The 27,313-nt window shown below is 41.9% G+C and overlaps 1 protein-coding gene across 2 annotated transcripts; it reads left to right on the plus strand.

Annotated features, from left to right (window-relative positions):
- Positions 1–27,034, plus strand: SLC5A8 (solute carrier family 5 member 8). Of its 2 annotated transcripts, XM_032106521.1 has the most exons (15): positions 1–746; positions 2,799–2,864; positions 6,781–6,832; positions 8,317–8,384; positions 9,224–9,378; positions 10,773–10,913; positions 14,909–15,038; positions 16,514–16,602; positions 17,915–18,027; positions 19,325–19,392; positions 19,685–19,771; positions 20,797–20,990; positions 22,149–22,252; positions 23,962–24,047; positions 25,535–27,034. In XM_032106521.1, exons 1-15 carry the CDS (start codon positions 396–398, stop codon positions 25,664–25,666), a joined length of 1,836 nt encoding a protein of 611 aa, XP_031962412.1. In that variant the 5' UTR covers positions 1–395; the 3' UTR covers positions 25,667–27,034. The 2 variants fall into 2 exon arrangements, with proteins under 2 accessions (XP_031962412.1, XP_031962413.1); XM_032106522.1 differs by lacking the exon at positions 2,799–2,864.
- The last annotated feature ends 279 nt before the right edge of the window (positions 27,035–27,313 follow it).

Raw genomic sequence — 27,313 nt, forward strand, 5'->3', positions numbered from 1 at the left:
CCGGCGGGAACACCGCACCGCGCTGCGCCTGTGCCGGCGGGAACACCGCACCGCAGCGCACCTGTCCCGGCGGGAACACCGCACCGCGCTGCGCCTGTGCCGGCGGGAACACCGCACCGCGCTGCGCCTGTCCCGGCGGGAACACCGCTCCGCAGCGCACCTGTCCCGGCGGGAACACCGCACCGCGCTGCGCCTGTGCCGGCGGCGGACACCGCACCGCACCTTTTTGCTTCTGTCCCGCTGGTGTCACCGCTCCGCACCTGCCCCAGTCCCCGCGGGGGACACCTCCCCGGGGGCCGTCCCCATCTGCTTCCTCCTGCTTAGGCCACCCCGTGCCAGCCCTGCGGGGGCAGCAGCAGCCCCTCTGATTTTGGGGAAGATCCTTGGTTCCAAGGATGAGTTCTTCCAGTAGAATGGGCCGCTTCACTGTCTGGGACTATGTGGTTTTCGCGGCCATGCTGCTCATCTCAGCCATCATTGGTGTCTACTATGCCTTCGTGGGAGGGGGGCAGAAGACATCAAAGGACTTCCTCATGGCAGGCCGCAGCATGACTGCCCTCCCGGTTGCACTCTCCCTCACTGCCAGCTTCATGTCAGCCGTCACGGTGCTGGGCACCCCTGCTGAGATCTATCGCTATGGTGCCATCTTCTGCATCTTTGCCATCACCTACGGCCTGGTGGTGCTATGCAGTGCCGAGATCTTCCTGCCCGTCTTCTACAAGCTGGGCATTACCAGCACCTATGAGGTAAGGTGGAGTGGAAAGAATCTCTCCCCAGCTTTTAGGGAGCTGGGGGGTTTCTTGTGCCTGCTTTCTACATGTCTGCTCTCCATTTTTTCTTCCCCCAGATTCCCTGCACTCTGGGCTGTTCTACATCACCACACTCCTGAGAGCAGGCTGTAACCCTCTCTGTCCCCAAGCCTGCCCACACTGTCTCTGCAGACTGGTGATGTTCAACCCTGCTGCCTTAGCTCAGGAGCTGTGTGTCATACCAGATTGGTTTCCTCACACCAGATACTCAGTTCAGTAGGTGGATTAATCCTAATGCAGCTTGGACGGTGACATGTCATTAATCATCTGTAATTAATATAGCAAAACCAGAGCACAAAAGCATCTACTATAGGAACCAGAGTTCTCTTATCATATCACACTCTCTTCAGATTGGTTTCTTAAGCTTAGGTGCAACCACAAAAGTCCCCCTTTGGCAGAGTACATATTTGTGCTGTTCCTAGAGATTTTGAAGAGACTCCTTGTCACCTGAGGCTGTTTACACTACTGAATGTCTTCTCCATCATGACTAGACAAGGAGGTCAGCAAGTGCTCTGTGTCTGTAAAAGTTTTCTTACTTTCACCAAAATAAGGCTGAGCTGGTCTTCAGCCCAGCGTGTACATTAAAGCTGTAGCCATCAGCACGCAGACATCTGGGGTAGTGGGACAGTCACAGAGTCTGGCAGTTTTGGGGCGGGGAAGCATCTGGTCAGTGCTTTCTTCTGATTCAGAATGTCCGTACAACCTGTTTATCTTCCTGCATGGAGATGGTTCCTAGCTGCAGATTTGGGAGCAAACTGCTCTTTTTGCAGAGGACTTTGGGAAAGGAGCATTGGTGCAGGTGAAAGTCCTTGACTGGCTACTTTGGTCTTTAGCACTTTATTACATTAAAGAGAGGAATTGCAGCACTGGAGGTTGAAAACAAGATTTCTGTCAGTACATTTAGATAAGAATTCACCAACAGAAATCTCTGGTGTCTTCCAGTGTATTTCAAACTACTAATCTTTGGACTGTCATGATGATACTTAAATAGGGTTCTTTTAAGTAAAGGCTTATGATCATAACTGGAAACTCACTGATTATCTCAGCGTTGAATCAGAGTAATGCACCTATAAAAGATACATCTTCTATTTGTGGACAGAGTTCAGATTTTTAACAACCTTTTGTGTCTGTCCAGGGGTTCAAGACTGCTTCCTTGTGTGGGCATGCTCACAGATCACATTTTAAATGCTCAGTTCGTGAGGGAGCACTTTGAGGTGCTTCAGTGTTTATTTGTGTTGATTGAACAGATTCATCAGGCGAATGAGATCTCTTTTGTACAACCACACACCAAGATGGTTGTTAGTACAGATGGTAGTAGGAAATCTGTTCTGCAGCATGACAAACTCACTTAGAGGTTGTGCTATTCCAGGCTTGGTAGAAAAATGATGGCTCCTGTTTCGCAAAAGGCTAAATGTTGACTTACCAGTAGAATATGGCAGGCTGCCTTGGGCAGTGCAGAAGGTGAGGTTAACATGGGAAGAAGCTGCTGACCACTGAAAATCTGCCCTCTCTCACAGCAGTTCAGATGGACACATATAATGGCAGAATTTCCAAACTGACTAAGACATAGGAATAGTCACAAAGTTTTCTTTCTCTCTCTGATTTCACAACATTAGTGGATTCTATTTTTTGGCTGACATGTCATTGTCAACTTTCAGGTTTCCCTGTGCAGAGTCAAGAGTTGGACTTGATGATTCTTGTGTATCTTTGTCCCTTTCAATGATTCTGTGATATGTCCTAGTCTTTTCTGTAAATTCCCTTATATAGTGACTAGCTTATGTCTACTTCACTTGCTTGTGTGTTATTACCCAGTGGTGTGGTCTGTAAAGAAATATCAAACCAAGTTGAAAGAGATATCAAACAAGGGGACTCTAGGAGTTTTGGCCATTCATGAAAATGTAAAAACAACACTCTGTATTACTCATGATTTCATTCTAGTTGTATCAATAGTGCCAAATTTCAGTATTTGTTTGTTCTTCTTTTTTGCAGTATTTAGAACTTCGATTTAATAAGTATCTACGCCTATGTGGAACGATCCTTTTCATAATACAAACGGCAAGTAAACTTCAAAGCTGTTCTATGGTCCTTGGGGCCACCGGAATTATTTGGTTGAGTGTAACTGGCTGTTTTCTCTGAGCAGCTGGTGAGGTTACCACAGTGCTTGGGTGGCTGGGAGCAGGAGAAACAAAGCTCCTTCTGCTCCACAGCAATGAGGTGGGGAGAGGATGCTGGGCTACCTGCCTCTTGAGTCTCCATGGGCACTGCTGAATACCCACAGCAGTCACTTGAATCAGCACCACGCCAAGAGACGAGCGACCCTTCACTACAGGATAGCAGTGTGAAGAGCAGTCATTCGCTTGCCTACTGGAGAAACCCACAATGAGTTCAAAATGTCTATGTGCCCCAATTATCTACAAGCATCAGTTTTCATCCTCTGGTGTGCAGATTCTCGAAGTCTGACTAATTCTCAAGGGTCAGCGAAAGGTGACAAAACAGGCTGTCAGGAGCTGTCATTTACTTACTGCACAAGGGTTTGCACCACCACCACCACCCCTGGAGAAACCTTAGGTGTCTGCAAACTGATAAGTAGAAAATTACTGCCCTGGGGAATGTTAAACTAAAGCAATCTCTGAAATTATTGTTGGTACAGTTTGCTATATCTGGCCCTTTCAAGGAGGCAGTACGGGACCACAGCTTTTAAATGTAAGTGAGCATGTGTCAGATGCACCAGAACAAAAATGTGTTCTTTTCACAATTTTGAAGTGGACTTTTGGGGTAATTCAAAGTAAAGATGACTATGCAGTCAGAAAGTTTTTTAAGTTACACGCTTCTTTTTGTCCATTTTTGTATTTTTTAAGGCACACCAGAAGTTACAGGGCAATCACACTTGCACCAGTAAGATGGTTCCCAATGCAGTGCTCATTACTTATTTGAGCAGTGCTGCTTAGCTGGCTCTTACAGACACACAAGCTCATGGTAAAAGTAGAGTGCTAGCATGTGTGAAACCTGACACTGTTTCACCAGCAAATATGAAGACATCACAGTTGCGTAAGTTAGAAAAGCTAAGCACAGTCTTTGCTTGCAAAGATGAGAAAAATAATTCTATGCAACTTAAATACATGCTCAAGGAAATTAACCAAAGATCTATATGTGTCTTTCTCTGCCAAGCACTTACAATTTAACTTGAATAAATTAAATAATAGTGAGGAAAGAAAACCTCCCAAGATCTTAATGGTGCAATTTTAACTCTTCTGTTCTGTTCTTTAAAGAAGAAAAGGATATATAATAATACAACCAAAAGAAACCTACTGAAGAAGCAGAAAGATTGTAGCAGTCCTATTTAAATTTACACAAAAATGCAGTCAGAGTCGTGACAAATTTCAATTTCTGATGTTTCAAAGCTTCTGGCACTTACGCTGTGTATGAGAAAGCCACAAGTTCTCAAGCTGAATCCCTTGAATTAACAGGCTTGAAGAGATACGAGTTTGACTGATGGACTATTAGAAGGAAAAAGAATTGGCTTGATGATTACATCCAAAGCATTGCAGTCAACAGCTAAATATTCTGATGGGAACCAGTAATGAGTTCCAGTATGTACTGGAACTAATACTGTTTAATACCTTCATTAATGACATAGATAGTGAGAATGAGTTCACTCTCAGCAAGTTTGTGGATGACACCATGCTCAGTGGTGCAGCTGATTCGCTAAAGAGAAGAGATGACATCCAGAGGGACTTTGACAGGCTTGAGGAATGGCCCCATAAAGTTCAATAAACCCGTGTGCAAGGTCCTGCACATGGATTGGGGCAATTACAAATATCAGTACAGATTGAGGGATGAGCTGATTGGGAGCAGCCTTGCAGAGGAGAACTTGGAGATACCGGTGGATGAAAAATTTGACATGAGCCAGGAAGTCTGGTCACAGCCCAGAAAGCCAATTTTATCCTTCACCAAAAGAAGTGTTGCCAGCAGGTTAAAGGAGGTGATTTTCTCTGTCTGCTCTACTCTTGTGAGACCCCACCTGAAATACTGCATCTACCTGTGGGGTCCCCAGCACAAGAAAGACATGGACCTCTTGGAGAGGGTCCAGAGGATGACCACAAAAATGGTCTGGGGTGTGGAACACCTCTCCTGTGAAGAAAGGCTGAGAAAGTTGGGATTAATTGTTCAACCTGGAGAAGAGAAGGCTGTGGAGAGACCTTATTGCAGCCTTTCAAAGGGGGCTTATGAGAAAGGTGGAGAGAGACTTTTTACCTGTAGTGACTGGACAAGGGATAATAGTTCTAAACTGAGAGAGGGTAGATTTAGAGAGGTTATAAAGAAGTTTTTTGCAACAAGGGTAGCGGGATACTGGACCAGGTAGCCTGGAGAAGAAGTGCAATGGCCCCTCTCTGGAAGTGTTCAAAATCAGGCTGGATGGGGCTCTGAGCAATTTGATCTAGTGGAAAGTGTGCCTGTCCATGGCAGTGGTGCTGGCCTAGATGGTCTTTAAAGGACCATTCCCACACAAACCATTCTATGATTCTGTGTTTCAGCAGCACACGCTGACAGTCACTGTATGGACAGCAAGTCAAACATTGTCTGGGCTAGACAGGTGTCAGGAGCTGGCTGGGAAGTGATGCAGGTAGTTCTGAGGAGATACTTGACAGGGACTAGTCAGGACTGGCAGCTTTTCTTGTCATACAAGCTATATATGAAAATCTAGAGAGGACTCATGGCACTGAGAGAAATAAGCATGCACACACAGTGGCAGGGAGTAGCACACAGATAGGAATAACTATTTCCCCAATGTCTCCCCTATCCTTTCTGGCATGTGCCTGTAGCAGGTGTGCAGCAGGGGCTCAGGGCAATTAGGTTAGGCTGGGTGAAGCAGCTTCTCCATACTAATTTCCTCATAAAGCTAGAGAACTGCTCACTCCCGTTACCTCTTGGCTCTGTTCCCAGCATAGCCACTGGCCATGTGGTAGAGCTCCACCTCGGGGACTGCATTTGATCTGCTCAAAAGCCATGGCAAGTAATTCAGTGGTTAGCAATCCTGCTCTGGTTTGCCACCTGTGCCTAGGGTGGACACTTGCAGGAAGGGCAGAAGCTGGTGAATCCTGGATGACATCTGATTCTGCTGTTTTTCCATGCCCAAATCCCATCCCTGTAAATCAGAAAGTCAGAATTCTGAGTCCAGCCATGGAAAACTGATGCATGTCAGCTCACGACCTATCAGTGATCTAGATGCTTTGAATCAAGACCACTGACCTTCACAGAAGTCATCAGCACGTTGCAGGCTGTATTCTCCTGACTCTTGTCACAGCTGAACTTGTGGCAGTATTACCAGTGATAAAAAAGCAAACAGGATTTAAAACCATATACAAAGAAATTGTAGAGGATATCAGTGTATGAATCCCATTGTGCCCACAAAAGTAGATGGAGTTAGCTCCTTGGTTTTTCTGTATTTTTACTGTGGTTGAGAATATAATCACATGTGGCTTCATTTTACATGATGAAGGTTATATAATTCCTTGTAACGCTATCTGTAATGACCAACTAATGTAGTATTTTGTGCTCTTAGTCACATGAATTATAGCTATATACTGAGAGGCATATTGATCTCAAAACTGAGGAAATGATAGTAATAGATTCTTTGACAAACCATGTGTAAACCTCATTGACTTCCTTTTGCTCTTGTTTCCTTTGCAGTTTTAAAGGAATAAAATAAGTTAATTATAAAAGTCAGGAGAAGATGAAGATGGATTTTGTATTTAGGAGTCCTTGGTATTCGTTTTAAGAACACTAGGCTGTGAGGCTGCAGAGCTTATTAGCCTCAGACATTTGTCTTCTAACTGGAATTATTTGCCAACAGTTGTGAACTAGAAAACATAGACTACATAGATACTTGAAAAGAAATCATGTCAGAAAGCTATCACCTTTCCAGGAATTTACATTTCTTTTGATCTTTCCTTTTTTTCTCCCATTCTAGACTTTATACACTGGCATTGTCATTTATGCTCCAGCTTTAGCACTAAATCAAGGTAAGATGAGTACACTGCAATTATATCCTCTACTGATATAATTTCTGCTGCATATAATACTGGTTTGGTGGGGGTTTTTTGGTAATGCAACACCTAAAAATATAGCTTAAGGGTTGACTGTGAAGTCTTTTAATGGGAACTCTGTAATCCTAGTCCCTTAATCCTACCTGTAAGGAATTACAGAAGAGATTTATGGAAATACTGGCTCTCATTTACTCTACCTCTGATGCAATACCTGTAAATAATGGCTTATTCAGAGAAGTTGAGAAGACTTAAGTAAATTTTGAAGGCAATGCAGGCACTAAAGACAAATTTAATTCCCCTGGTTAAGTGCTGTTCATCAAGATGAGAGCAAGGCAAAAGTTCTGTAAATATGATTTTGGGCTGCCTGGAATGGTTTGATGTGGTCTGTCCTTTTTCCAGGAAAACCAAATCAACAGCAAAGAGACTGTTAAGATGTTTATTGTGATATTTACAAAGTGAAATATTTCCATTTTCTACTTCACAATGACTCTTTGATTTGAAAATGAGCCACATTGATTTCTAAAAGGGCAAAAGCTTTTATATGGAGCCAAATTCAACTTTTAATCTGACACCATTAATTTGTTCATTTGGCAAGAAAAGGGAATAACAAAATGCAAATAAAAAATGAATCATTTTGGCTAGAATCAAGTCACAGTTTTTTTCCTCATAGAATGGTTTTTTTTGCCCTGTTCATTGAACAAAAAGGAAGAAAAAACCCAACACTCTCTGTACTGGTTTCCCCCAGTGTGTAAGTCCCACAGGTTTTGTGGCTTTGATATTTATATTTGCCTTGCAGATACATACTAAACCAAGCTATGACTTAGCTGGCTCCTAATTAGAATAACTTACGTTTTTTACTAGTTTTGTTTCAGTGTTTCTCATTAGCCTGAGCTGTCTGTCGGGGAGCCCCCTCATGCCCTGCCTGGCAGCAGGTGAGCATGCCTTGCTGGGGCAGTGACAGCATGTCTGGCAGAAACATATGATCCTTGAGAGAAGGAAGAATAAAAGAAAGGCTTTTACTCTGATGCATTTCTTCCAGACAATGCTTGAACAACCTTGTCTCTGTGCAGAACTCCCATTCTGTTTACTTGCTTATATCCCTGCCCAAGGGCTGGGTAGCAACTACACAGGTGTTTCAAGGAAGGACATGCATTTAAAAACCATCCTGAGCTGGGACATATTGGATGTGTTGTTCGGCAGCACTCACATTAAAGGCAAATAGCTTCCTAGATCCTGAAATAAATCTCAACTTTTTAGCAGTGTCCAAATCTGTAACTAAACTGTTTCAGTTTTAGAACTGGTTAGGATGAATCCCTTGGTTTAGACACACTAAATTTTTCATTGCTGTTTGTACCTCCTACTTTTGCATTTAACTTATTTCTAGCTTTTTTCAATAATTGACCTTCAATGTTTTGTCCCCAATGCCTCATTCACACTGATGCCATTTCCCTCTCTTTCAGTCACTGGCTTTGACTTGTGGGGTGCAGTGGTGGCAACTGGCGTGGTCTGCACATTCTACTGCACACTGGTATGTGGGCCCCTACCTGAGAAAAATCTGTTCCTTTCACCACTCACATCAAATATGGAATTTATTAAAAGTAGCCTAATAATCAGGTTACTCCATGGAATTACATTTTACAGGTGTAGCTACAGGACCATATGCATAGGCAGCCACTATGCAACTCAAATCTTTTCTGTTATGATACATTCAAACTTCTGTTGTTGCTGAAAGAATAGCAAAAAAAGGTAGATTTCCCTTTCTAAAAATCCTCTTGTGATTTTTCTTCTGATCTAGTAGGGTTTTGCTGTGCAATTTTTCAAACACCTTCTCAATGCAATTGTAACAGTCTTGTGTGTTATTGAATAGAGCCACTGAAAATAGCGTGCCACATGAACAGATTGGTCTTTAATTTAGTGTTAATTGATCAAGTGTCTAGAAATGATGAAAAGGAACCTCAGTGACAAATTTATTTGTCTGTGTTGGACTAAATCATGTTTATTTTTATTCAGATAAACGGTATACCTTCTGGAGTTAGTGGTACTGTATAGAAGTAAGATGAGCACTGTCTGAAAATTTATCTTTTGAAACAAATTTCTGAATAAGGTTATGTGGCACAGGAAATACTGGATTAAACTATGTGTATAACCAAAGTAAATTCCAGAGCACTTCAAAAAAGGGCCAGGATGTCCTGAGTAGGTTCCAGAGTGCAATTCTTAAAGACACGAGTACAGAATTAGTTCTATTAAAGAAGAAGATGAAATTCATCTGTTATGCATAATTCAGATGGTAATGTTTCTGTTAGTTGAGAGTGCAAAGCAAGAGTGCTGTTGTCTTGTTGTACCTGATGCATGCTTTTGCTCTTGCAGGGGGGTCTGAAGGCAGTGGTGTGGACAGACGTTTTCCAGGTTGGAATCATGGTTGCTGGATTTTCATCTGTGATTATACGAGCTGTGGTGGTTCAGGAGGGAATTGGACGCATTGTAAATGATTCCTACCATGGAGGAAGATTAAACTTCTGGGAGTGAGTTTGTACTTGCAGAGGATGTGCCTCTCTCTTCCTACAAATAGAGCTCATGTGACTGACTGTGAAATTAAACTGCTACTGAAGGAGGAGGAAGGCAGAAGTTGTGACCCAGTTTATGTATATTTTTAAACAAGCTTACCTAGTTTTAGGGATATTTTTTAGGTTTTACACCATGCAAAATCCTGGAAAGAGAAAAACGTTTTTACTTTGTCAAGTAGGTGTTTTAAGGATACATTTGGGATTCCACTGAAAGAGAACAGTGAATAGGAGAGGACAGTTGTATTTATAATTACAATTTGCAAACAGCTGATTTGGCATTTCAGCGACTGGACCAAAACAAATGGGAAAATAATAGTTTTTGCCTAATCTGAAAAAGAGAAATGTTCTTCTTTTCCTCAAAAGAAAAAATAAAAGTAGTTTTAACAGTAATTTAGCCTCCCTTTTTGTAAGTAGTCATAGCCTAAAAGTATCACTTTACAAATGCAAGAATATTCAGTCTGACTATGTTGAATCAAGGACCATTTTAAGTAAAAAAGTTATTGTACCTTTGATGAATATAAGATTCTTCTGAGAACCTTCACCCAGTGGTATTAGTGAAAGTTTAGTATGACAAGTATTGTGATTTGTCCTTTGTCTGTCAAGTCACAATATTAATCAGGTTGTTCTGTAAAATTCTTCACCAAATTCTTCAGTAAGTAATTTATCTGTGGGTATTTTTTTCTTCTTGTGAACTGTAATTTATTTCAATCTGTTTGGCTCATTTGCAGTGATTGTACTGCATTGATTCTTCTCCCAATCACAGAGTTCATGGATGGAAAAAGAAAAGGAATAAAGGCATGTAATATGTGAAATAAAACTACAATATTCACCAAGATGAATATAATTTAAATTAGTGGCTTAAAAATAATAATTGTTTATGGCCACCTAAAATCTGCTATTTACTTAGAGCTAAACCAGCAGAATGTTTTATAGAGGCTCTGTCCACAAAGGCTGGGATTGTAAACACACCTTTATACTGGTGTTAGACTGATGTCCCTCTAGATAAGCAGCCATATTACACTTTTTACTGCAGCATCATTTCATCACAACCATCACAGGCATCATACAACTTTACATAAGACTGTAGTCTATAGGCAAATAAATCTCTCCAACTTCACCTTTGGACAGTGCAGAGTGTTTCATTGGCTCAGGATATCAGCTCTTGAGTTTTAAAATTTGCTTTCTGTGACTTCACGTAAAGTTAGAGTAACTTAATGTCCAAAATCTGGCCAAATTAAGAAAGTCTGTATGAGAACAAGCACGGAGAAATCATTTCTTCTAAGCATAAAGGTTAAAAGGTTAAAAAGACTTTCATATTCTGAATTTGTTTTCTCTTTTTCCTCTCATTGTAGCTTTAATCCCAATCCTTTGCAAAGGCACACCTTCTGGACGATTGTTATAGGTGGGACTTTCACATGGACTAGCATATACGGGGTTAACCAGTCTCAAGTCCAGAGATACATTGCTTGCAAAAACAGATTCCACGCAAAATTGTAAGTCTGTCTGAAGTAACTGTCTGAATTTAGCAGTGGCTGTTCCTTGTAAGAGATTTTTTTTTAGAAGAAATGTAGGGGTATTTTGTCTATATAAATTGCATTTATAAAGGGTAACAACTTTTGCCTTCTTTTTTGTGGACCAGGTAGTAGAAATTTGTACCTGTATAAGTACTGGTATATGAATTACATGTGATTGCTGTACCGCTGAACTTTGTGCCTGAATGTTTCACTGTGCCAGTATTCTCACACAGAAATAGCTGCAATAAGTTTATGTGCAACCTAAAGACCAAATATTATAGTACTTGTGCTGAAGTCTTATCAAGACGGTATCTTGAATTGCTGCTCTACTAAACCTAAATCATTGCGTGGGGATTTTGCATAAGGAAGGACTAAAAAAATTTTCCCTAACAATGAATATCGGTGTGAGAAAATCCAGAAATGCCTTATTCAGTGATAAAATTGCTGAGGAATCGTGTATTTTATGTTCATAATAATCATGACATATTTTTTTGAGGAATTAACTGTGGAATCTGGCAGAGGGTTCTGTTTTCCTTGAATGCCAGCATTTCTGATGAGCCTTTACTCTAGAATGGAGTATATTTACTAGCTCTATTATCTTACCTTTATCTTTAGTATCATTCCGTTAGTTAACAGCTCAAGATTTAAGAATTACTAGTGATCTCACAAAGTTCATTTATAGAAGAAATATACAAGCACACATCATAACCATAGTCCTTATACATTCTATCATTCTATGGTACAGTGACACACAGAGAAGAAGCATTGTGAAGGCTTTCACTTCATAAAGTTAGCAAAATACCCACAAAATTACACACCATTTACAACTGAAATATTTTGGTTATATCAGTAAAGGAAATCTGCTTTTCAGCCATTTGTGCTGCAGACAGGAATGAACTGGTGCTCATTATTAGGCACATCTCCAGCCTTCCTTGCCACATCTCCAACGCACCGCATCGCTTCTCTGCAGTCTCTGGCACGTGGCTGGGTTCTAGGTTCTCAGCACTGCAGAGGCAGGAGGCACATCCCACATGTGTAACTCTCCCTGGAATAATTGCGTATAGGAGAACAGACACGTACATTGTGCCAGATTTGTGTGCCAGTCAGGCTGTTCTTCCCAGCACCTGCTCCACTTAGGGCTGTGCCCCTCTCTTGCACCCTTCCTACCCTCTTTCCAAGCAGAGACACCTCCAGAGAGTCCCAGAAGCAGAGTGTGACCAAAAGGAATCTGACACCATGGCAGCCTCAGGGTAGATTTTCTGAGCTGTTGCAGCAGCTTTGGCCAGGGCTGGAAGCTATCTGGTTTTGTAGAAGGTGGGATGGAATTTATAGCTCTCATATTAGTTATTGTGGAGCCTTAATCAGTAGAGCCCTGTCCTGTTGTCATGGGTGGTTGGACTCCACTGCATCCTGCTTGTGCCTCACTTGTGCAAGATATTTCCTCTGCATGGAGAAATGATTTTGCATAATAGTTGCAGCTTGTCACAACTATAAACACTGCTATTCTGTGATGACTATCTAGTTTATTTGCAAATGTAATTAAACACATCTGGCAGGTCGTGTCGTTGGCCTGTACCTCTTATTGCCATTTAATCTGTACACAGAAATGCAAAATGTCATCAGATCAAAGCAATAGGGCTTTGTACCCCCATGCCATTTACTGTAAGCCTTTTTAAGACAGCACAGTAACATATCAGAGCTCAGAAAATTATTCCTTCACAGATCCCAACTTGCAGGTTTTGGGAAGGCCTTTAACAGTGGCACAAGAACAGGAATTTTCTCAGGCTTTCGGAAAGTATTTCACCCCATTCAAGAAACACCAGTAGGTAGGAGCACATTCTGTCATCTTCAAACAATCACTAGGCAAATTGAACATAATGCTTATATCTGAATGACAAGAGGCACTCAGAGCAGGAGAGCTACACTGTCAGAAAAATATAGGATACCAACATGTTTTTCTCTACTTCCCTTTCAAGGTCATCAGCTGGCATATTTCAGTGCTAAGGTCTTAGAGCCAGACTGAAACAAACAGTTGAAAACAAGCCTTCTGCAGTCACAATGCCTACTTCACCCAAACTCCACCCCATGTTACTCATGCAGAATTAGTGGAAACACCTTCCTCTGACAGTGCTACAATTTTTGTTCTCCAGTGCTTAGTCACCGGGTGTACCATGAGCTGGGATGTAAATCAGAACAAAAAAACCCAGCTCTCTGTCAAGCACTGATGCAGTTCAGAAACAAGAATTGCTTAAAAATAAGACAAACAATTTATTTTGCTTCCATGTGTTTCTCTCGACTTTCTAATCTTTACTACAGGCTCTAGGCTAATTATTCTATTACATCTGTTCAAAAAGTTGGATTGATTTTACTCATTGGTTAAATTTTGTGCTAAATCAGTTTCTGGGTGTTGTATATCAGCATAGATTATGCCAGTGCAGGAACAGCTTCAGCTAAATGGATGCAAGACATCCAATCAATACATAAGCATCTATGAGAAGAGGACTGCTTCGTTTTTACTAAATTACTTTAGAGAGAAATTTAAAGTTCTCTTGGTTCTGTGTTTAGACCACCCCTAATTGCAAATACAAGGCAAAAATGCAGAGTTTCCCCTACTATGTGTAAATCAGCTTTTATTTATATAGGTCTTTTTTTAAGAGTTTGCATTGTGCTTGCCAATAACTTTTCTATTGTATAAAACTGATAGTTCAATGAGTTAATCCACATTATGCCTTTCTGAAAATGTCCATTTCAATGTCTAACAAGGCCTATAAAGTTAGGTTTACTTCTTCATTAATCCTGCTGGTCTGCTACAGAAACACAAAGGCTGTTGCCCCTTAGCTTCCTGGGAACCAAAAGCAATAGAAGGCCTCCTGAAGCATTGCAAGCATGGATATATTTGCACAGAAACCAAAGGTCCTCTCAGAGGAAGTCTTACCAATTGGCACAGGTCCAGGGTATGTGATCTGTCAGGAAGTTATATCACTATCAGTGATACACAGATAACCAGGAGGCAACTGCTGGAAAGGAACACTGTTTTTCAAGGTCTAGCTCCCAGTGGGTATGTTTGCTTGAACTGACCACTGTAGGTGAGAAGAACTTTGTGACCCTGGAGATACCAAGAATTTTGTGACATCACATCAAGAGCTTAGAAACGTTTGAGAAAATCAGAGACTTAGATCTCTTAGCAAAAGCCCTCGCTGAGCAAGGAGAACAATGTGTTTTTTACTGCCAGTAGAAGCTGCCTGTTGTGTGGCAAAGGCAGCATTAATGCCTGACGAAAACACATTTCTGGTCTCACCATTAGCTGAAGCTGAAGCTCACATCAGGACGTGGGGAGGTGATGGACTTTCTGGTACTAAAGGGGAAGCCTTGACCTTGTTGATAAATCCCTGTTCTCTGGAAGTGGCAGCCAGAGGCAGCTCCAGACCAGGTCCCAGGTCCCAGTTTCTCATTGCTGATTCCCACAGAGATTGTCTCAGGAGGAAATGGGAGATTTGTAGCTTTACAAGGACAACTCCAGCATTGCGTAAGCATGATACTACAGCTCCAGAGGCAAAGGAATGCTGGTGCTATCAGGTACTCCACACTTGAATCTGGGGCACCCTGCCTTACAAATCTGCTTTGGGTTTGTCAAGGGGTGTGGCATGGGGGAAAGAGCATCCTCTGACCTGCTGCCTGCAATATACAACTTGTACACATAATGAAGTGTGGGGATCGCTCCCACCATCTCCATTGTCAGGGGACAAGTGCTCAGACTGTGACACCAAAACCAGAAGTGACATTTGTACATTTAGAAATGTGGTCTCTCTCCAGGTGAAATGCTGGGAGTCATACGGTGACTCCCTTGCCATCAGGCAATCACTGACTAGGGGGTCTCCTCAGTGCAGGCACGGTCACTTTCTTGCTTGGCCCTGGCAGGGTCCTTGTGTGGGATGTTGAGCTGTAACATGGTGTTTCCATGTGTGTTGGTGCAGGTCCCTCTACATCAACCTGGTGGGACTCTGGGCGATCCTGGTCTGTGCCACGCTGTGTGGGCTGGCCCTCTACTCCATCTACAAAGACTGTGACCCATGGACGGCCAATCAGGTGTCAGCACTCGACCAGGTAGGGCCCCACATTCCGGGGGAAGGTGGTGAGAAGGTATCCTTCCTCTGCAGCCATAATAACCAGACAAACGCTGTTCAAGAGTCAGGGGGTTGGAAGTAGTGACATGCTGGAGTCCTGTGTCAGGCTGAGACCACAGTGTGAGGGAATAACCTGGAGAAAGCAGCAGACCCATCCTTGGCACTGGTTAATCTCTGCATTTCCCAGCCATCCTGGAGCTGCAAGTCTCTCAGCACTTGGTAAGGTGAGCAGCAAGGAGAGCTGCAAAGTGGAGAGCGCTCAGTCCACCCACCCCTGCAAATGTGTGGGTTTTTCACCCAAAATTGGTTCAGGAGGGCCAGCATTGTACGAAACTGCTTTGAAGAGAAGTGAGGGGAAGAGAGCAGCAGTGCCCTTGTGAGTGACTGCGGGGTCTGGTGAGCTGCTTTGTGCCATCTAAATTCCTCTGGGCTGATGAAGGCAAAATCCTTTTCAGATTAAGAACATACTTGTTCCCAAAGCGCACACCTGGAGGAAGGCTCTCAGCAGGCAGTTCTTTGCTAGTGATGGTGAATCCTTCCCTCTGGAGGAGAGATGGGCAATCAAACTGTGCTGCAGAGAAACCACCTCACCACGATGGTGACCTCTCCCTAAATAGACCTTGAGCAGCATGTTTACCTGAGGAACAAGAGTTCTGGCAGCCCATAGACTGGCCAGAGTCAGGGCCCAAGGCAATCAAATGAGTTTTATTTGTATGTTTAAGCCTAAGATAATCACAGGCTCTGAATAGTGCTCCAATGGACAGTAGCTGGAAAGCCAGGAGAAGAACACAGACAATGGAGGATCTGAGGCAGGACCACTTGGTCTTTAAGGGTAGAATAAAATAAGAGCCAAGGTGGAAACCGGAAGGAAATGAAGTTGCTCCTGTCAGTCAAATTCCTTTGGTAGAAGCTGAAAGCAAGATACTAAAAATATCAACTTGTCTGTGGAAAAAAAAATGGTTCATAGGAAGAAAATCTTAAAATTCCTCTCTCTTTTCAGCACTCAGCTCTTGCAAATGTCAAAAAATAGCACACAGTTTCCAATAAGGAAATTGATCTCAGGTACCAATATCTGAGGTTATTGGACTGTATATAAACCCCTTTTTGTAGAGTCAACAGCAGAAAAAGCATCTGTGGCACCCAACCCCCCCAAGAGAATGATGTACAGTACAGACTACCTGGTGCCCAGCCCTAGCTTCCTATACCATTGTCACTGGACAGCAAGGTCCTGATGGCATGGCACCCCAGCTATGGGTCTCAACAGACTCTCTGTATCTCTAGTGGGCATTTAAGGATTGGTTTTCTCTGTAGAAAACCAATAAATAGAGCAAGATAGGACATTAAAAATTAGATCAGCTGGACAGAATGCCAGTGAGAAGGCTGTAAAAAACCAATACAGTGATAAGATGAAAAATTAGGGCAAGATGGTAATATTTTTTAATCTGAATTTTTCAGCTAATGCCATACCTAGTGCTGGATATCCTGCATGATTTTCCAGGAGTGCCAGGGCTTTTTGTGGCTAGTGCCTACAGTGGGACATTAAGGTAATTTAATAATCTAAAATAATAAACTACTATCTTTTTTTTACCTTTTTTTGTTGGAGCTAAAGTTGCATTTATACTAAAACTTGTGTACTTGTTTCTTTGTCTAGCTAATTTCTATTCTTTAAAAAAAGTACTATAACCTCTATGATGATGCAGCTTAAAAATCCATAGTTTCCCAGATATGGGTCCTAGGACTCAAAGCTGTTTGGAGTTCCCTACTAAAAGCATGAAGAAACAGCTAGCCACATGTGATGTAAAAAACACTAACAGATCCTTCTCTGTGCTTTTAGAGCCCCTCTGCTATAGGAATTTTTGAGTATTATAAATGGGTGGTTACACCAAATAGCTACAGTTGGAGAAATTTCCTATTGCTCATCTTTAATTTTCCAGTTTCAAAGCTGCATAATTTCAAAGCCATTCCTCACCCCTGATCTTTAGAGACTTCTTTACAAGAGTTCCTGGGCCTCCAGTTGTCTAGAATGAATCTGATGAAACAACAATCACTATATATCACTATATATTTTTACTATAGGAGACAGATTGATACCCTTCTGTCCCATACTGGGGAGTGTTTTGTTCAGCTTTCCCAAGGAGTATCTTTAAGGAACATTATCTCTCTCAAGGAAGGCTCTGAACAATAGTAAGCAGATAGAAATTAAGAAACTTATGAATGTGACACCAGAATAAGGGGGTTTTTTTGTTCTGAATACTCGTAGCTACATAAATAAAGGGAAAAGCCAAAATACTTGTTTTCACATGCTGAAGAAAAGCTGGTGGCTTGCAAGAGCAAGGTACACATAGACAAAGGATCACCTGGTTTGTGCCTTAGGAGTGCTGGTTTCTCTGACCCCACAGGGAGCCTGCAGTAGTTCAGTTTGGACTAGATGCCTAATTTTTAGGTGACCATAATTAGATTATCTGAATCCTCCTCTGAGAGTGCATTAAAAGTAATTAGTGATGTGGGAATTTTACCTACCCAGATATATACTGTAGGTCATTTGTGAAGGTATCATTTATACCAGTAGTGTTTACAACCTAGCCACATGTAATAGATATGTCTATTCAGTTCTCAGGCCCAGCCCAACTTTTCATCAGTATATTCCTTGTCTTCACCAAGAATAATTATTTTAAACAATTTTTCTAAGCTGTTAAGTGCATCACCTGGAATAATAAGTTATTTCAACCAATGCAGCTGTTGCATTAGTTTTCTGACACTGTTCTAGACAGTGGCAGTTTCTCTGTGCCAGTAACCTGTTATCTACTATTTCAGCTTCTAAGATATAAAATATTGTATAAATCTTGCCTTCTGTAGTACGGTGTCCTCCAGCATCAATGCTCTGGCTGCTGTGACTGTTGAAGACCTCATTAAGCCCTACTTCAAATCGCTCTCTGAAAAGAAGCTGTCATGGATTTCCATGGGGATGAGTATGTCTGGAAAACATTTTTTCTGCTTTTATTATGAAGCGAGGGCTTGATTCAGATCTTGCTTATGACAGTGTATGTCAGGAGTAAGTCATTCACACCAGTGGGACTACGTTGGTACAACATTTTGGGGACATAAGATGAGCTGAGTAGGTTTTACACAAATGGGGGACAAATGAGTTTAAGGAAAAAAGGAAACTATCCTGTTTGATCTTTAATAAGGAAAGATGCACTGCTTCTGTGTTAAGTGTTGATTCGCAATTCTACAAAGCCAAATATCTCTGACTTAAACACCTTCTATTTTTCTTTCGTCTGTCAAAAATGAGAAGCAAAGGAAGCTGTTCTGTAACAAATATTTTGAATTGATATGCAAGCTGTAGCATTGTGTCCCAAAAATACTCCAGAGAACAAGAAATTTCACATCTTCTCTGACATACTCTCAGATTGTCACTCTGTTTAGCTCTTCTGCTTAATGTAACTCAAAAGAGAATCAGAACTAGGCTGAGCAGATGGTTTAAATCTGTGAAGTGCAATTGCCATGTCTGCCACTTGTACTGTCTGTGACCAGCTGCAGGTGTAGCCAAAGAAAGTGTTTGTAGTAAACATGGGAATACCTCAGTCCCAACATGGTGTCATGGCCCATACCAGTAAGCACAGCAGACTGGTGGGAGGGTAACAAGTATTAAATATTTTCACCCAAGAGAAGTTTCTTAAACGTTGCAAACAATGCTTATGCCAAAATTGTTGTTTGTCGTATCATGAGTTGCCTGACACATTGCAATGAGTGAGATTAACCTCTTGCTAGAGCAGTGAAACTCATCAGGGGCGGAGGTGAAAAAACAAGTAAGCCAGTGTTACGGCTCCTGGAAAGAGATACTACGTCCTGGTGACCTGGGATGTTCTCTGTCACTGTGCCAGCTCCCAGTGATCTGCATTTACTCCTTTCCTCTCCAGACTTTAGACTGAGAAGTGAAAATTGTTCCCTCAAAATAAGGACAAGGACCCAGGAGATTAGTTGAGAAATATGAACAATAAGTGGGTTATTGCCACTATGACTAATCCATATGGCTGACATTTATTAACTAATCTTTAGTAATACACAGAAAGAGGATTTTGTCAAGTTTGCATGGTCTCTTCTTAATGTAAACAGAAACCTGACCTTTTGGCCAATTCAGGCTCTCTTAGAAAAACTCCAGGTGTTAGCACATTTATTTGGGAGATGCTGGGGCCACGGAAACTTTTCCCGTAGTGATTTTCAAACTTTGGCAGATTTACACATTGTTCTGCCTTTCACACACAGGCCTGTTTTATGGTGGAGTCTGCATTGCTATGGCTGCACTGGCATCTCTTCTGGGAGCCTTGTTGCAGGTAGGTGCCATACAGCTTTTTCAAGCCCATGTTGAATGACCCAGAATAAATTATGTAAGAAAATAATTGCTGGATACCATTATGAGATTAGTTTTTATTCTTTTTTGGGTACTGATGTGAAACTGCCCATGGCTCAGCCTGTTTTAAGCATCCATATATCAAATCCTGGCAGCTGAGTACACACCACTTTAAAAAGTCACATAATTTCTTTCTCAACATCTTCTCCTATGCCACTTTGGAGGCTTTACCTTCCTTGCACAGCATCTGATAGCAGACTTTCTTCCTTCCTCAGGCAGCGCTCAGCATTTTTGGCATGGTTGGTGGTCCCCTTTTAGGACTGTTTGCCTTGGGAATCCTCTGCTCCTTTGCCAATGGAATTGTAAGTAGAAATTTAAAGACCTGATCATCCAAAATTTATTGATAATTTTGGGCATCTCCTTCCCCCTTTTCCACCAATAATTTGATGTTGGGCAGCAAGGGAGATGTCTTTGATACTTTCCATGAGGACATGTCTCCTTGCTCCCTTTCTTCCTTATCCTAAGGAAATGACGAACAGAGCTGTATAGGAACTTGAATTTTCATCCCATGAAGAGATTTACATGTCCAGACGGGGGAAAATAATCTGAATAAAAATGAAACTTTGACAAGGATTTCTTAAAACCGGTTTTGGAAGCAGGGACAACGCATCTTGAGATATAGCTGAACAACCAGTAGGCTCAGAGAATGCTGGCCTGTCTGAGCAAAAGGGAGTCAAGCCAGGAAAATGGGGTCTAAGCACTTGCAGACCAAATTGGGGTATTCTCAGAGTGCTTCAGTATTGTAAGATTTTCATTTCCAGAGGAAAAAACTTTTCCATCAAAAAAAGGATTTGACAAACTTTGTTAATATGGTCCATGGGTTAGTCTGGCAGGATTACTAAATAGTAATTCTGCCAGGTTTACTAATCACTGATCTTCACCTCTTTACAGTTGCATATTTTATATATATATACTAAAGTAAAAAAATAAAAAATTTACTAGCTGTCAGCCAAAACCCCACTTACCCCTGATGTAGGAGAGACTTTTTGCTAAAACAAGTCACATGAGGAAATTGAAAAAGTGCTTCTGTGTTTGTTCAAGGAGGGCCTCAAATAAAGCAGGATTTTCCCATATACCATGCAGGCCAAAGTTATCCTTTGATTGTAAAGATCTACCGGCCAAATAAAAAGAGACCTGTGAGGAAACATTGTATTTCCCCAAAGGGAAATGAAGTAAACTCCCCAGCACTTCCCAACTGTATATTTCATTTCTGCTATGGAAACTACAGGTTAGATTATCTTGACTATTTCTTACTCATCTAGTTGTTGTTTCTTTCAGATATCTTTTGCTTTTCATGTAAATTCAAGTTTCACTTTTTGTTTTGCAGGGGGCATTTGTGGGTCTTGTCAGTGGCTTCACTATTTCACTTTGGGTTGGAATTGGATCTCAGATTTATCCTCCACTTCCAGAGAGGACCAAGCCACTCTATCTCTCGACTGCAGGCTGTAATATATCCTCAGGAAATATAACATCAACAGAAATTCCATTAACAACGGTTTTCAGCACACCAGGTGCAGAAAGGTATATGAGTTCATCAGGTGCAGTTCAACAAAGCATGTGGTTTTTTTAAGCAACACAAACATCTGTATTTGGGTTATTATAACTATCCTTTTCTGGTTTACCTACCACACTGTTGGAGATGCAGCAGTTTTCCTATCGGACTAAAGTTTGTCTGAGTTATCCCAGAACAGAAGTCAAAGTGAATCTTCTTACTGATCTGAAAAGCTTCAGTTCAATATTTGAGTTCAAAGGCTTCGGCATGCCTTACTGTGGACCACAGTTTTAAACAAAGATATCATTTATAGTTACTGGGTTAACTTCCACAGTCTGTCACATGAATTAAAGTAGGTGGCAGTTAAAGGGCAAAATGCCAGTTACCAGCTCTACCTACAGCAACTTTGTGCAGAATAGTTCTATTCAGTACATTCAGAATGGGCACAATATAAGGGATTTCCTCTGCTCTGCAACTACCAAATGTCTTACTCTGGATGATCATAAATAAGTTTAACAGTTATGAATGACAGTATAGGGAACAGCAGGAACAGGAAAAAACTGAAAAAACATATTTCTAGGGTTTCCAAATCCTTACACCTTAGAGCATTGTACAATCAAGAGATACCCTGACACACACCTGGGTGCCCAACATCCGGTTTCATATACCACACCTCTCACATGAGCCCTCCAGCATTGCTCCTGGCTGTGGGGAAGCACCTGTTGACACAGAGCACAGTCAGGAAGAACAAAATAAGGTGTGAAGACAGTTCCTCTATTGTTTCTGGCTGTTTAGAGCTGTGTGGGGTTGATTTCCTTGTTGGTTTTTTTTGTGTCCCTTCCTTCAAATAACATCACCCTTGCTAAAGAAACTAATCCCTTCATCCAGCTAACTGGAGTGTTCGGCTTTGCACTAGATTCATAGCAGAGACAGGACTGTCCTGTTTTACCTGCTCTGTCTCATGCATTGCCTCACTGTACTGACTAGCCTCGTCTCTTACAAAGGAACCTGTTCTGCAAATTTTGGAACAAATTTTCACTGCATGTATATTGTATGGAGGTAGCTCAAGATTACCAGGTCACTTGGTTGAAAAGTATCTCTGTATTTATATACTGTCTGGAAACAGACATTTTCAAGTTGTTTGGAACAAGAAAGGAGAGATTAACACTTTTTCTGCTTTATTTCAGGCCTGCCCTGGCAGACAACTGGTATTCTTTGTCTTATCTCTACTTCAGCACGATTGGGACACTTGTCACAGTAGTTGTGGGAATAATTATCAGCCTCCTAACAGGTACTAGTTCCAGAGCTGTGATTGAATGTGTCTTAGATCTCTTTCAAACTAAGATGTCCTGAGAGCTGTCACTGCCACAGCAAGTGCCAGTAACCTATTGCAAACCCTGTGTAAAGGTTACCATCCTACATCTAATTTCCTCCCCTCAGCACTTCTGCATCCCACTCCTGGTCTTTGCTCACAGCAAAAGTTACTACAAGTCTCTAAAGAGAAAGAAGTTTCAGCATATTTTTAAACCTAAGGGACAAAAAAAGAAAAAAAAAAAGGATGTCTGTCTTTCCTGTTATATTAGATGCCTGCAGAGGCTAGAGGTTTAAGAGCTGTCCCTGAACATGGCAACAACTCCAAGCAAGGCTATACACCCATGCTTCCAGAGAACAAAAGCAGTTTTACTTTCAGTGAGTTCAGAGCACTCAAGGGCTGTTGCCTGCATCCACAGAGTGCATGCTTTTCACCGCATTCCTCAAGAACATGCCTAAGAGCTGCACATCTTCTGCATGGCTATTTTAGCTTCCTTCTCTTTCCCAGTACTTCTGCAAAAAGGGAAACAGCAGCATGCCATGGGTAAGACTGGGGAGTTCAGTTCCAGCCTATGGCCTCACTACTCTTGCATCCAGGTCAGATGCAACGTACATTTGTCATTTACCTCATGCATGGCAGAAACAGCAAAAAACCAGCTGTTCTCACAGCTTTACCTGGTATCCCCAGCCAGATTCATGTAACAGCCCTCATCTTTGAGGCCGTTAGATCTCAAATTTTTAGACTGATCTACAACCACTCCAGGACTATGAAATTCCAAACTCAGTAGACAAACTCACTTCCATTAATTTCCCTGTGCCTTACAACTAATAAGCACAAGTTGCATTTCTGCTTTTCTACTCTTTTCCTTCTCAGTTTTTAGATTTGCTCCCCACTTGCTTTCAAGCACATGCTCTTCCCACTGCTACAGTGATGCTTGTAGCCAAATTTTGCTTTTTACCAGGTAGGGATCAGGTTACCTACAGGCCATAAAACTAAGCATGAAAACCAGACAACTCACTAAATCCAGATGAGAACTATCCAGCCCAAGAAACAGAAGCACAAAAGAGTTAACCCAACCATAGTGTCACCATGCTTCTTGTGGAGCAAGATCCCATTTAAGCATCAGGTGGCAAGGAGAGCTAATTCCCAGCACCTGCATCTCTTTTGTTTCCTTCCCAAGAACAGGTAACCTTCCATGCCTTAAAAATACCCAAACATCCCATTAACCCTCATCCCCTCACCTTGGGGGTGCCCTTAAGTAATTCACTATAAAAATTGCTGGTGAGTTTGGAGACAGGAGTCTTGCTGACAAGGAGCTGAGAACTGGAGCTCAGAGTTTAGAGCAGCACTTGGTGCCACAGCTCCTGGACTGGCAGAGTAGTCCCAGACATCATTATATGGGATTCATTTCTGGTGATTGCCAAATTCATTTTTTTTTTTCCAAAATAGAAAATCTGAGGAGGGTCTAGGAAACTAGGAAATAGCTAAGGCATTTCAAATAGACTTTGAGGGATCATTTTATATATTGAGAGGTGCAGGATGAAGAAATGGTCCCTAAGGTCTGTGATGGCTTGAAGGCTTTTGCTGCATGACTCTGTCCTGCTTGCCTGGCCTGGTGCCCACAGCTGGAGTCTGACACATGGTTTGCACGTGTAAAGCTGGCTGACTAAAACCTGCTTGTTTTGTAGGAGGACTAAAGCAGAACACAGATCGTAAATTCCTGCTGACCAAGGAAGATTTCCTGTCCAACTTCTCATGGTCTGAAACTGAGCAAGTAAGTGTAATTGTGCATCTTTGATTTAAATCAATCTTTCCTCCTGGGGACAAAGGCAAACAAGTGTTCTGGCTTACTTTTTCCAATGGATGAATAGCACCTGATACTGAATGATAGGACTACCTGCTTTAAGGCAGTACCAGAGCACAAGGCAGGTAGGAGTAAGGCAGCTGCCATGGGCAAGGAAGCTCTGTTTTGCCACAGCTTAACTTCAGTCAACAACAGAGCAGCAAGTGAGAAAAGGGACAGTTTTCTCCATGTTTCTGCTAAAATACTCCCTAACTGGCCTCTGAGAAGTTCCCCCAAGGCACACTTTGGATTCAGCAAAGCTTCCTTTGTTTGTGAACATGTGTTCTCTAAGGTCTGAATTTGTTTGTAACTTTGACTACTGTTTGAGGGAAGACATTTCTAGTCAGTGCATCTGTTTCCTAGCTCTCACCCTAACAAAAAAGAAAAGGGGAAACATTACTGGGTAATAACATCCCTTAGAAGGGAGAAAACAAGGAAATTATGTTTTTTTAAATTAAACTACAGATCACTTTTCAATCAATATCAGCTGAACATTTAAGCTCAGCTTTGTTAAGTGCTCTTCAAGTGCTGCAGTACAGGCAATAATCATATCTTTAAGATGGTCGAGTTTGCAGAATGTTTTTCCTTGATCCTGATGACTCTTTCTGGTATGGTCCTATGTATTTCAGCTTCTGGATAAGAACATCAGTGTGAAAAAAGGGATATTTTACCATACTATTGTAATGCTGTTTGTCCATGTCAGAACTGGAGATCAACTATCCAGTTACTGTCATTCACTGTCTTTAATGGGCCAACATCTGTTTCCACTGTCTGGGAATTTAATCCCTGAAGTCTTTTGAAAAAAACAAAACAGTCCACCACACACATGGAAGCTAATGTCCACAGCCATACTTATTTTATGCCTGGAGTCAGAAACAAGTATCTGTCTCTTATATGGCTAAGAGCTGAATAACAAGTGGTTGGCATCACAAATAATGCAGAAAGTTGATGAGATAAAAAAATCAGGGCTAACTAAGCAACTTTCTGCACATGAAGAGCTCAACATCTCATTATATTTAACAGAAATGTGACAATGATGCATGTTAATCTGCTCTTCCTGTCAAAGATGGGGCAAGGATGAAGGGTTGGGAGTCAATAGCTCAAAGACCTGGTGGTGACATATCACTAGACATGAAAACAGCAATTAGAACTTTGCACACCCAAAAGCACTTTAGACAATTTGCAGGACAAGAACATTTTGTGTGACAAGAACATCTTACACAATTAGTACCTTATGCAATTAAAACTTCCCGTGCCCCTAGAAAAATACCTTCTACTGCAATGAGTAAGTATTTGTGCTCTGTTTTCCTGCAAGGCACTCTGCATGTCAGGCCTGACTCTGCTGGCCAAAGAGAGATCAAAGAGAGGAAGACTGTTCCTTCTGCTTCACAGCATGGCTTTTCTCTTTTGTTTTTTAGCCAGAGAAAGTGGAAGTGTTGAACTGGAAACCATTTACCATGGCAGACGAAGGAACTGACAACCCTGCCTTCAGCCACATTGAAATGGATGTTGCAAGTGATAAGAACAAAGTCAATGGCCTTCATATATGACACAAGGGCATGTCAGCCCACGAGGACGGTTTTGTTCATGTAAAGCACTGTTGACATTCCTGGTCTGGGTCAGTTACCAGCTCTGCTGGGGTCATGGGCAGGCATCTGCTGAGCACTTCGTGACACCATTGCCCTTGCATGACCTTGACATTAGTCAAGAAAGGAATCAGGTTTTTCTTGCACTTCCTCACTTTCTCACTCTGGTTCTTGGTGACAGAGCCTAAAGCAATGTTTCTATGTGAAATATTTGCCTGATATTCTTCAGCTTCCTGGAAAATATCTGCTTTTAATCTCATTTCACCCTCAGAGTGAAATTTTTATTTGGGAAGAGTACTGTTCACCCAGATGTGGCTGTTTTTCTGGTTTGCTATTTTACTTTTTTGTTTTAAGGCATTGAAAGTATGAAGAGATTAGGGTGTGGGACCATATCAGATTGCAAGAAACAGTGGGGTTTTTTTTGTATGGGAGGTATATTTAGTGCTATCTGGTTCCTCTGTAGAACTGATTCTGAGAGCGTATTTATTTTGCTGGTTTTGTCGTCTGTGTTTTTATTAACCCACTGGTTTCTTGGCTACCTGCACCTTCTCCTCTGTGCTCACTGCTGGAAGCTGCAAGAGTGGCTTTGGTGGTGGGTAGAGGTAAGAGTCAGTACTGTCTTTCCCTTTATGCCGTATCTCCTTCTTCTCCTCTGTCTTGCCCTTACAGAGCTGGTGCTCATGAAGAAGATAATCTTTATACACTTTTTACTCCATGCCATAGACCAGAACCACAGTAGCCGTCTACTTCATGCCCAGCTTGCTGGCCTAGGATTGTTCTTGCTCTGGGCTGGGCACAGTGCACCAGAGATGTTAATAAAGATGAGGCCCTTTTGGCTGCACTGGACAAGAGGGAAGGCTGCACCTGCAGGTGCCATAGTGGTTCTCTCCAGAGATATGAGCTGAAGCCTTCTTAGACCTTTGTGTTCATGCAGTCCTTGTTTTCACTTTGGGGATTCATGTCCAAGGTTGGTTCAGATCAGGCAAGTGTACACTGTGTTTTGGCAGGCAGGGAGAGCCCCCTGCACAATTCTCCAGGATGGAGAAGGGGTCACAGAGGATGGCATATGGGGAAGGCTTCTCCAGGGCTGCAGGGCATGGAATGGCTTATGCTCTGGTGGGGCTGCCAAGAGAAGGTTAACAGGTGATCCACTCAAGACCATGCACTGCGATGGTGTTTTGGGAGGGTGAAAACCCCCATTACTTTCTTCTCCTGCTTGCTTTCTGGTACAGTGAGGAACACCCACTGTGTTGTTTTTGTACTTCAGACTTTTACTATAGCTATACAAGAGTGTATAAAACTCTTCTACAGCAGCAAAATCAGGTTGGAAAATTAAAGCCATTGCAGGAAAGATGAGCTGTGAAGCTTAGAAGGCAGTCATGCTTGGGAATCAAGTGAAAAACTGATTCTGTGCCTTAAACTCTTTCTAAAAAGTTGTGCTGCATTTGTGCCAAGTACTGAGCTGCTGTAACTTGAAATATGACACAGTGCTAGCTTATCTGCCTTGACTGGAGCCCTGTAGCATCTAAATCAATTTTTTTTTGTGCCCTTGTGACAGAGGGCACTTGATGATCTACTGTGTAAGATGAACTGTTAGGATCAGAAAATGAC

Source organism: Corvus moneduloides, chromosome 4 (genome assembly GCF_009650955.1).
Source record: "Corvus moneduloides isolate bCorMon1 chromosome 4, bCorMon1.pri, whole genome shotgun sequence".
In the NCBI taxonomy this organism is placed as follows: Eukaryota; Metazoa; Chordata; class Aves; order Passeriformes; family Corvidae; genus Corvus; species Corvus moneduloides.

Bases quoted from the DNA above. Each gene is read 5' to 3' on its own strand.
- SLC5A8 (XM_032106521.1), top strand. From the start codon at position 396: ATGAGTTCTTCCAGTAGAATGGGCCGCTTCACTGTCTGGGACTATGTG. The intron at 6,833-8,316 runs GTAAGATGAGTA...CCTCTCTTTCAG, and splicing joins AGCTTTAGCACTAAATCAAG to TCACTGGCTTTGACTTGTGG. The intron at 9,379-10,772 runs GTGAGTTTGTAC...CTCTCATTGTAG, and splicing joins GGAAGATTAAACTTCTGGGA to CTTTAATCCCAATCCTTTGC.